General features: G+C 34.8%; 1 protein-coding gene across 1 annotated transcript; it reads left to right on the plus strand.

Annotated features, from left to right (window-relative positions):
- Window positions 1-579: 579 nt before the first annotated feature.
- LOC126812326 (isobutyryl-CoA dehydrogenase, mitochondrial) lies at window positions 580-11,643 on the plus strand. The gene is made up of 11 exons (XM_050538673.2): window positions 580-719; window positions 1,547-1,647; window positions 2,647-2,816; window positions 3,471-3,580; window positions 3,962-4,038; window positions 4,415-4,552; window positions 5,520-5,655; window positions 6,058-6,155; window positions 8,359-8,511; window positions 10,311-10,413; window positions 11,222-11,643. The coding sequence occupies exons 1-11, from the start codon at window positions 581-583 to the stop codon at window positions 11,275-11,277; spliced, it is 1,281 nt and encodes a 426-aa protein (XP_050394630.2). The 5' UTR covers window position 580; the 3' UTR covers window positions 11,278-11,643.
- Window positions 11,644-12,055: the final 412 nt, after the last annotated feature.

Genomic DNA, 12,055 nt, shown 5'->3' on the forward strand with positions numbered 1-12,055 from the left:
GTTTCACACAATGGGACACAATTCTGGTTATGGTTGCTCAAGTATACAACTTTTGGAACAACAATCCTTTTGGTACCACCTGTAGCAGCTACCAGCCCCACTGAGGCACCATTACATAATCTTTTCCCTTTTGCTATCCAACCATGCCACTACTACCTCCTCTGAGGCACCATTACAAAATCTTTCCCCTTTTGCAATCCAACCTTAAAAATTGTACACTTCAGGGGGGATTGTATGGTCTAGTGGTGTGTGCGCATGAAACCATAAGGTCTGTCATTGAGTCAAGGGGTGGTTTGATTCCCTACTTGTACATGAAAAGGAGTAGGTTTGCCTGTCCAACCTCGTGGGTTTTTTCCGGGACCTCAGGTTTCCTGCCGCTGCTAAAGACCCCTACAAGTGAATTGTAGAAATAAAAAATATGAACCATGTTAGTCCCGAAATGACATAGTTTGTGTTGAGTGGACGTTAAACCAATTTTTGTTTCCCACAGAAAGTTATTTTTTGGTATTTTTGGTGGGAGAAGAAGATATCCGAAAGATGCGTTGATATGTATCCGTCCTATTGGCAAATTGAAAAAATAATGGGCCGTTTGGTCTTCCATAATTACAATATGGCTTCCTTGGGTCGACCTTGTTCATGGGCTAAGTATATGTTTAGAAGACAACGAGCATTACCATTAAGCAATATAAGACAAATTTTCTCAGGAAGTTGTATAGATGGTAATCTTTTCATGTATATTGATTGGCTGCTAATTTATTATTTTATTGGAGAGCTCAAAACACGAATGTAGAGTAGGCCACTGAAGATGACATGTTTATCTACTTTCACTTGCAGTTGTATGAAATTTTGATTTCATGTTTAAGAAAATCATCTTTAGGGGGTTTGACAAAATTATTTTTAAATGTCAAGCTGGCTATTTCACAGCAGGGTATTGCACAGATGTTCCCAAATGTATACAATGTTTTATTTTACTGTTTGAATAATGTGACATCCCTGATGTAGGCTGGATCAGGCTATATTTAAAATAGGCTATATTAATATATGATATGTAGGCCTACATACAGATAGGCCTACTGTGTATTGTATTACTGAAATTGAAATTAAAGAGGCATTATCACTTTCACCAAGAAAGTAAATGTAATTATTAGATTCGAAAATAACACATCGAAATCCAACAACTGGCCTATATAGAAAAGCATTTTTCACATTGTCAGCTACACCATTGACTAGGCTATTATAAGGTTCATGACTGAACTATTCAGTACTAAGATAATATGATGAATTGAAAATTTGTCTACATTCTGCATCCTATGAATAAGATATATTCAAAACAAGCCAATGCCACCTATAGAGCCTATAGGCCTAATCTTCATTAAAATCTTTTGATGGGCGTCTTTTTTAATCTGATTGAATCAAAGCCAAGAGATATTATCTACTGTTGATATTATGATTTTGTTTTCTTAATTAAATGTTAAAAAATAATATTAGTACATTTTAGTACTGAAAAATGCTTCAAATTATTAACTGATATCTTATTGTGTATTAGCTAGTGATGGCTTGTCAGATGAGCAGAAACATATTCAACAGATGGCTAGAGATTTTGCCAAGAACGAAATGGCCCCTTACATGAAAGACTGGGATCAAGAGGTCTGTATACTGTTCCACATTCTCCCAGTGTTCATGATAAGCTCATATTAATGAACAAAGTTCACAAATAAGAAGGGAGCCATAAGGAGGTTCTGGGTTCAATCCCGGTGTAGACAAGAAAGTTGTTCAGGATTTTCCCAATCTGATTAAAACACTGATCCTGTTTCGTTTCGTTTTTTATAGTTCAAAATTTTGTTTTACTTGTTTTTACTACACTATTATCTTGAAGAGTTGTTATAAAACCCACGTGAGGGATTAGCCAATGAAACGGTCTGTTAGGGCGAGTTTTTGGTGTACGGTGTCTGACGTCATATGACTTATTACCCAACCTTTCACTACAACCAGTCAGATCTTCATCTAGTCAAGGCATCGAAAGTATAAATAAACATAACGAAATATAGATCTGTATTTTAATCCAATTGGGATTTTCCAGCCTGATTTCCCTTGTTATGGTACAGGACTGAGAACCTGGTATGGAAAACTGACTAGTCTTTCTCAAATGGTACATAAAACAGATGTCCACCTGTGATTTCTTGGATGGGTTGAATGGCCGAATGGTTAGAACGTACACGTTGTATCATAAGGCTTGTCATTGAGTCATCTGGCATGGTTTCGAATCCTCGGCTGTTCGTGACAAGGAGTAGGGTCGCCTGTCCAACCTTGTGGGTTTTCTCTGTGTCCTCCGGTTTCCTCCCACTGCTAAAGACCCCTACTCGCAAGCGAATTATTGAAATAAAATTAAACCATATGTTAGTCCAGAAATGACCTAGTCTGTGTCGAGTGGACGATAAACCACATTTCTCTCTTTCTCTGACTTCTTTGGTGTGCACATAAAAGTACCTTTGACAATCAGAAATCGTTGAAGAGTAGGTAAAAATGTTGCTACCTGGACAAAATTTCTCTCATAACACACTGCATATGCACATCTTTATTAGCCAAGGTTATAGTAAAGATATAGTATAGTAAATATAATAATTATATTTTCAAATATATTTTCAGGAACATTTCCCTCGTGATGTAATGAAGAAGGCGGGTGAGTTGGGATTTGGAGCAGTGTATTGTCAAGAAGCATATGGCGGTACTGGTTTAACAAGATTAGATGCATCTGTTATATTTGAAGCATTATCAACAGGATGTGTAAGTACTACTGCTTACATTAGCATTCACAAGTAAGTGGTTATTATTAAACAACATTCAATATTTAACAAACATTCGGAAAAAAAAAAATTATTATGAGTCCTTACTTTTTTGCCTATTTCAGAATTGAGTAAAATCTTAAACTATTTAAGTTTATGGAAATTAGTTGCATACGGTACATACATTCTGCGCACAGACATCCATCTTCTTCATTCATCGAGAATAGATCTCTGCCCTAAATGACCGCCATATCTAAAAATTAATGTACTGTTTTGTAATGCGTTTCTACTCCGTTTCACATCTGTTATACACACAAAGACTCAATAAACTTCTTTCAATTTTAATAAATGGGAGCAGAAAAATACTCAACAAAATTCTCGAAGCATACTTAGTGTTTTTGACTAAAATCGTTGATTTAGTACTTAAAATGTCGGTCAACTAGCTTAGTGTCTGTTCTCAGACGGAGCTAACTGTAGACAGACCGCCTAAGTTTAGTATGACGGTACATACAGTCATATATCTTAACATTGTAGAAACAACATAATTTTTCAATGACTTGACAGTATGGTTACTATTTTCTATATAGGTATTTTCACAATTGGTTGTTAGATCAGTGATATATTTTTGGTGTATTTATTGGTTGTACTGTATATGAAATAAAAGATATTGTTTTTATTATTTATCAGTATGTGTGCATGGATGATAGATGAATTTGGTAGTGAAAAATTAAAAGAAACTTGGATACCACAGTTAGCTTGTATGGATGTATGTGCATCATATTGTTTGACAGAACCAGGTAAAAGACAATGACAGAGTAACACATGGTTCAATGTTTTATTTCAATAATTCGCTTGCGCGTAGGGGTCTTTAGCAGTGGGAGGAAACTGGAGGACCTGGAGAAAACCCACGAGGTTGGAGAGGTGACCCTACTCCTTGTCATGTACCACCGAGGAATCGAAACCCCGCCAGTTGACTCAATGACAGACCGTATGATACAGCGCGCACGTGCTAACCATTCGGCCATCCAACCCCCCGCGTATAAATAAAGAGTGTAGCAATATTGTTTTTAGTGGGATGTAATGTTATTATACAATTTACACATTGTTAATTCTAGTGTATGAATATATATTTTGAGATTTATTTTATTTTCACAATGATTATTTCTTGTATTCACTAGGTGCTGGTAGTGATGCAGCATCATTAATTACTTCAGCTAAAAAAGATGGAGATAGTTATATCTTAAACGGAGAAAAGGTCGTAAATAGATTATCTCTAGAATATAATGTTACATTTTTCAATTTGGCCTAATAATATTGGCTGAAATCAAAACAGTGTATACGAATAAGAGAGTTACATAAAAGAGAATTAAAAAACATCAAGCAACTGGATAATCAAGTACATTTGTAACCGATGTAGTTCAAACTGATACTGTTTCAAATTGTTCATTTTGTCACTGCCTTTAGGTTTCAAAAATTTTTAAGACACTACGAATAGATTTTATTAAGGGAATCCTGTTGTGAGAAAAGCACTCAACTTGTGTGACTCAAGATAATTCTAATTAAAAGAACTATATGTAAATTTATGTATCTTGGTGTATATTGTAAGTGTATATTTTAAGTTTATATTGTAGGTATTTATAAGTGGAGCCGGTGTAACAGATGTATATTTAGTTATGTGTAGAACTGGTACAGAAGGAGCTAAAGGTATATCATGTATTCTAGTAGAAAAAGATACACCAGGATTATCATTTGGTAAAAAAGAGAAAAAGGTATTGATTAAAGTTTAACCTCATCTTATTTTATCGTATGATTATATTTATTATTTAAACCTTTTAAATTGAAGGGAATTAATTCTGCAGAATTTGTTTTAAAAGTGTACCTGTATATGTCTTTCCTCCAGTATGGTTTATCTGAGAGAGGGAGAGAGTGAGAGAGAGAGTTAATGTCCACTCGACACAAACTAGGTCATTTCGGAACTTACACATGGTTCAATTTTATTTTAATAATTCGCTTGCACAAGGGGTCTTTAGCAGTGTGAGGAAACCAGAGGACCCGGAGAAAACCCACAAGGTTGGACAGGCGATGTTAACAACATGGTCTCCACACATAAAATATTTTGTCTACTGGAATAAATATTACTAATATTTGATTGGGTACATGTTCAAAATGACCTTTTTTCAGCTATACCAATTTCAGTAAAATATTTAATTAAGATACATTAAGAATTAATATTTTATAAAAATCGATGGCTGTTTGAATTCGAGCATCGGTTCACCTCATTGTAAACATGCCAAAGATTATAAAATAATAAAACAATTTGTTTAGGTAGGTTAGAATTCTCATCCTATACAAAATGAAATGGAATAGGGTTTAATGTCTTACTGTTCTGCTCCAACTTGGCTAATGAAGACGAGCATATGCCATGCACTACAGCCTACTCGAATATCAAGTTCCGATGTCAAGGGTTTCTTTTACGTGCACACCAATGTGTACACAGGACCCCGGTTTTTCGTATCCATCCAAATGACTATACATTGTCCCTTGCCAGACCCTCTGTCCTACACCACTGAAAAGGGGGAACCATGCCGGATATCCCAGGATCGCACACAGAACCTTCAGGTTAGCGAGCTAATCTTACTCTCTGAGTCACCGTGGCTCCCTCATCCTATACAAGCTGTGATACTTGTTTAGGTAGGTTGGAATTCTGATCCTATACAAGCTGTGATATTTGTTTAGGTAGGTTGGAATTCTCATCCTATACGAGCTGTGATATTTGAAGATTGTAAAGTACCTGTAGCTAATAGAATAGGTGGTGAAGGAGATGGTTTTACCATAGCTATGAGAGGATTAAATGGAGGCAGAATAAATGTTGGTAAGATTTCCTCATTTTACACAGTTGTGATTATATTCAATATTACTTGTTCGTGCATGCATATTTATTAGAAAACCAAACCGGGACTACCTTTTCCATTGCCTTTAATTTTGTATTGGAAGGACTTTAAATTTCCTAGTCAATCTCTCATTATTAGATATCTTGTAGCTGACAATATATATAGAATTTGAGTACCAGTATCTTCATATGCAGTGTTTTTGTACCATTTGTTCAATCTGTATTTTGTTCTGCAGTTCTCTTGGAGCCAAACAGTTGGTATGGGAACATCCCTGATATTTATTTGAAATAGTGGTACAAATAACAAGGGTGGCTGGAAGACTGTCTCTGTATTTTCAGTAGCATAGCCATATTGAAATGCTGGATTGTCTTTATTTATTTCAGCTTCATGTTCGTTGGGAGGTGCTCATGCTAGTATGGAACATGTACGGGATCATTTTAAAGTACGGAAACAGTTCGGACAGACTTTAGAAAATTATCAGGTATAAAATATCTCATTTGCATCAAATTAGCAGACATATCTTAGAAAATCAGGCTGACAAGGAACGTGTTCCTAGTTTGGATGGAAGGCAATACCGAGGCCCACATAGATTGGCAATATGAAATAGAAGATGAGAAATTGCAGATGCTGCTGTCAGGTGCAAAATCCTCCTCTCTTATAATGTGCATGTAGCTAGCTATAAAGATAAAATGACAGAAGTATTGTGTTGAGGAGACGTTAAAGGGACCATCCCAATTTTAACAGAGTCTCAGAAATAAAAGTCTGTGTACGTATGAAATTTAAGCGCCAAAATATAGAGGAATGGTGTATTTGCATTGTCTCAAAATTTCAGCTCACAATATTGTGTCGTTTGGACAGCGTGGGCCACTGGTCTCCAATTCCAGATGAAGACGAAAGGGTTTAATTTGTTTGAAAATGTATCACGTATATCGAGTAAGTTGCTCTATTGAGTTAGTTGCTTGGCACTAAGGTAGAGGATTTAAAGGGCTTTTCACACAAAATTAAGCGGTTTTATCTCCAAAATATATACAACTGGCGGTAGTTTTTACTTTGATGTCCATAGCAGTTATATCTCATAACAACCTGTCATGACATCATCATAGGTTGATATATTCGTTTTATAGCATATAACTGAATACAGGTATACAAGCATAGCACAAATTACAATACTATATAGCTAAAACCACTTCTCCACCCTATCCAGCCTCTCGGCTGTCTAGGAACTCAGATGTACCCTCGATCTCTGGAATCTAATGCAAGTCTGTCTTACAAAGTTCCCCGGTTTCTCTTATAACCATATGAATATCACGCACAATCAAGTGTGATCATGGCCCTGAACTTGTGTAATTAACGATATGATTGGTTACTTTAAGCTAAATGATGCAATTAGAATAATTCCACCGCTAATGAAGTCATCTCAGGTCAATATATTCGGCTCATATCAACCGCTGATGACGTAGATGATCGAAATAATACAAAAAAAACCCACAGAAATAAATTTTTATTCTTTTGACAATTAAAATTTGTTATGGTACAGTTTCTAACATTCAGGACCGAAATAAACGGCGTACTTATCGACATACATGTATTTAGATAGGTTATCCATGTCTAAAACATCTTTCAGAATTTTCTTTTCATCCACATTGCGATTATTTCTCCACACACTACAAGACTTGAAAGTATTTATCACCCAAGAGTTCCTTTGTAAAGTAGTTTTGGGTACAGTCCACTTCAAACAGTCGGTCAAATCCTTCTCTGAACATACCGAAAACCTTCAATCATGGTTCAACTGTCAGAATTCTTGGAAAAGAATGCCTTTTGATCCAAATTTTCTGCAGGCTTTGGATATTTTATTTTACATATGAATTTGAATATATTTTGTTGACACGTGATTCTTAATTGTGTTTTGAAAACGTCGGCTTAAATTACGATAAGAGTTATGCCCCTTTATTTTCGGGAAAAAATGTCCGACAAGAAATTTTTTGAAATCTCATCACTGGATAGATCCTAGTTGATATTTGCATTCACATCTATTCCATCGTCAATATGTTGGCTAAAAAGGATTGATTATTTGTCTGACTTCGTATTACTATCCATTTTGTTTTTGCTTTCAATTCAATACTCCAAAATGACGACATATAAACAAAAACATGCACGTAATTGCACGTGATTACTTCGGTGATTTTTGCTATTTGGCGGAAACTGTCGAGCAATTATCCAATCGTTGTTGCCTTTTAATGGAAGAGCCCATTAAATTTAAGGGTGAAATGGCGTTGTATATGTCGGATATAAACCTACTCTACCTCGGCTTCGCCCGCGCGTTCTCTACCATATCAACCTCGGGTAGGTTAATATCCTATATATAATCGAGATTGGCCCTTTAATGGTTAAACCTCATTCCCTAGAACATCACCTGATCTGCAAATCTCTACTACTGCTATCTTAGGTTTCAATATTTATAGGTAACATTTCACCAAAGAACTTAAAACTTTTCCACATTAGTTGATTGACAAATTTAAATCGTCTTCATTTCTGTTGTTTAAAATAATTTGCAGTATATATTAATAGCTTTGAAGCTTCAATGTGCTTTAAAATCTTTTGTGGTTGGTAGGGGAGCAGGGAGGTGAAAATCAAGGATTTTATTTATGATGTATCCATATGAAATATTTTGTTTCTGTTGACAGTATCTGCAGTTTAAGTTTGCTGACATGGCTGCTGGGTTAGTTGCATCTCGTTTAATGGTCAGAAATGCAGCAGTAGCTCTACAGAATAAAGCACCTAATGCTGTTCCACTTTGTTCTATGGCAAAATTATTTGCAACAGATGAATGTTTCAAAGTAAGAGTTCTGTTTTGTTTTGGAGATTTATTTGTTGGACAGTCCCGAATACATAATAATGGATAAAAGATATGATTAGAGTTTCAGACTACATTTCCCAATTTTGCTTTTAGATATTTTGGGATGACTTAAATCGTCATTCGGATGGACCCTTTCTTAATTCTGAGATTGGTAGCGCCAAATTATTACTAGTCGTAGTAACAAATTTTGAATTTAAAGCTTCATTTTAAAAATTTAGTGCTTACACAAACATGCGAATTTGAATTGATTTTCAGAGCTATTTGATGTCATTCATTAGTCAATATCAATTAAGGCTAATAGAATTTCATCATTTTTTCCTTAGAAGTAAACTTATTGATTTTTATCCGCCCACATTTAAATGTGGTCGTATATTGTCGTCCCCCCCGTCCGTCTGTCCGGCGTCCACAATTGCTTGTGGACGCTCTAGAGGCTAAAGTTAATATCCGATTGACTTTAAATTTATACACAGTGTTTAAGGTCTTGAGGCGAAGAAGCCTCTTGATTTTCAGCAATTTCCGATTATTACTGCCAGAGTTATGGCCCTTGATCACTTCATAAAATCTGGTGGACGCTCTAGAGGCCAAAGTTAATATCTGATTGATCTTAAATTTATACACAGTGTTTAAGGTCATGAGACGAAGAATCCTATTTATTTTCAGCGATTTCCGATAATTACTGCCAGAGTTATGGCCCTTGATCACTTAAAAAAATCTTGTAGACGCTCTAGAGGTCAAAGTTAATATCCGATTCATACACAGTGTTTAAGGTCATGTGACGAAGAAGCCTATTGATTTTTAGCAATTTCCGATAATTACTGCCAGAGTTATGGCCCTTGATCATTTTGAAAAATCTTGTGGACGCTATAGAGGCCAAAGTTAATATCCGATTGACTGTAAATTTATACACAGTGTTTAAGGTCATGAGACAAAGAAGCCTATTGATTTTCAGCTATTTCCGATAATTACTGCCAGAGTTATGGCCCTTGATCACATCAAAAAATCATGTGGACGCTGTACAGGCCAAAGTTAATATCCGATTGGCTTTAAATTCATACGCAGTGTTTAAGGTCATGAGACGAAGAAGCCTATTGATTTTTACTTCCAGAGTTATGGCCCTTGATCACTTTGAAAAATCTTGTGGACGCTATAGAGGCCAAAGTTAATATCCGATTGACTTTAAATTTATACACAGTGTTTAAGGTCATGAGACGAAGAAGCCTATTGATTTTCAGCAATTTCCGATAATTACTGCCAGAGTTATGGCCCTTAATCACTTTGAAAAATCTTGTGGACACTCTAGAGGTCAAAATTAATATCCGATTGTCAAAATTAATATCCGATTGACTTTAAATTTATACACAGTGTTTACGGTCATGAGACGAAGACGCCTTTTGATTTTCAGCGATTTGCAATAATTACTGCCAGAGTTATGGCCCTTGATCACTTTGAAAAATCTTGTGGACGCTCTAGAGGCCAAAGTTAATATCCGTTTGACTTTTAATTTATAATCAGATTTTAGTGTATTATAAATGTTTCATTACCGAAAATTAAAAATATGCCACAAATCTTGTTGACTGCCAGGACGATTTAGCTGCTGTGGGCGTATGTTTCGTTGCCTGGCAACCTATCTTTTTAAGATTTACAATTTCTAGAAATCTAAAATTTAACCCAAAGTTATTCACCAAAATTTAAATTTAATTATCAAAATCTATAAATAACATTGCATGTGTACATTATATAAATTATATAGCCATATTTAACGGAGAATATATATTATAGATATGTAACCAGGCATTACAGATGTTTGGTGGTTATGGTTATTTAAAAGAATATCCAGTACAACAGTATTTCCGTGACAGTCGAGTACACTCTATATTAGAAGGTTTGTATTAATATTGCCAGCTAAAATTTTCTTATCAATATTACTTGTGTGCTATGTAAAGTGGTTTCAGTCTGAAGACTGTAATGTGAGCACTGAATGAACAAGGCTAATACCTGATAGGTATCTCATCCATGCAAATAAATAAGTGATTTTCAATTTACAGTAAGCTTTTTCACAGTAGACAGAAAAGCTATTCTGCTGCCAAAATTCTGTTTTCAGCATTGTTCACATCTCAGTAAAAAATGTTAATGATTCATTGCTTCATTTAAGTGCAATAGGTATCCCTTGCAGTATTGAGAAAAATGAATCTCTAACAGAAATATCAGTCCAAAAATGGTTCAATTCTGTTCAGTATTTACAAAGATATGTTGAATTGAAATTTCATCAATCTATGCTGCTCGATATGTAATAAGCCTGTCACCTTACGTGATGGGTCGGTTTTAAATCTGATTAAATCCAAGTCGAGACATTATCTAGTGTTAGTATTTTGATTGGTTTCTTAATTAAATGTTAAATAACCAATCTGAGTGGCCTACATATTAGCGTGGATCAAGCCATGAAATATTTGATTTTTTATCGAAAATGCAACTGGCGCAAAGTCACTTCAAGTCAAAATGACGTCAACCGGTTAAGGGTTAAGGTGTTCACAATATGTCATTGTGATATTGTAAATAAAACAGATTATTGTTTTGCTCCTAGTCATATTAACATCTATTGATTTGTTCTTTGTCAAATTAAAATCAGAATTCTTTATTCATTTATTGTTGAATTAAATTTTTATGTAGAATATGTAATATTTTGTTTTCAGGAACAAATGAAATAATGAGATTACTTGTATCAAGAGACTTATTAAAAGATAGATAAAATATTAACAGTTGTCTTACTGGGATGAGATTAGAACTTTTTATACCCGTGATACAAGCAGTGCTGGGAAAAAGTCAATTTAAAAAAATAATTGGTATTTGGTTATGTGTACATAAAAAAAATAGCATATGAAGATTGTTAATATATTATGTACCCAGATATTTATTATGTTTAAGTTAACATTTACAAATTTGTGTTTTAAACAAATATGCTACAACTACTCTGATTTTAGAGTACATTCAGTTATAGATTTTTAGTAGCAGTAAATACATGTAATTGGATATTGTTCACTTGACAGATCTGAATAAAACACAATGCATTCAACAAATTTGACTGATGTGGTATCTAGTCAGTACGCGTATGTTTTTCAAATGGGCCAAAATATCGTATTTATAGGGCTTTGTCCGTACTTCCATCAATTTTTGCAGGTAGTGAAATCAGTAATTAAAGATGTGCTTAACCTATTTTAAGATGATTTCATTAATGTTTTTGGCAATTTATGGATTCCACAAATAATTCACAAATTTGTCCGTCTTTCAAAGAAAGCAGGGGACTATTAAATTGAGTCTGTCCGTCCGTCTGTCACACTTTTTGGGACAAGATAATTCTGCTTCTAACTGAGCTAGAATGTTCAAACTTGGTGTAGGTGTTTTAAGGTGAATGCCTTGATGGAGTGCGAGGATGAGCATTTTCTGCTTAGTGTAAGCGGAGATAAGCAATTTGATTGGTTGATGTTTTGGACACGATAACTTTAGTTCTAAGTAAGTGAGAGTGATGA

The sequence above is a fragment of the Patella vulgata genome, chromosome 2 (genome assembly GCF_932274485.2).
Source record: "Patella vulgata chromosome 2, xgPatVulg1.2, whole genome shotgun sequence".
Classification (NCBI taxonomy): Eukaryota; Metazoa; Mollusca; class Gastropoda; family Patellidae; genus Patella; species Patella vulgata.

Bases quoted from the DNA above. Each gene is read 5' to 3' on its own strand.
- LOC126812326 (XM_050538673.2), top strand. From the start codon at position 581: ATGGGCCGTTTGGTCTTCCATAATTACAATATGGCTTCCTTGGGTCGA. The intron at 2,817-3,470 runs GTAAGTGGTTAT...ATTATTTATCAG, and splicing joins GCTTACATTAGCATTCACAA to TATGTGTGCATGGATGATAG. The intron at 6,156-8,358 runs GTATAAAATATC...TTCTGTTGACAG, and splicing joins AGACTTTAGAAAATTATCAG to TATCTGCAGTTTAAGTTTGC.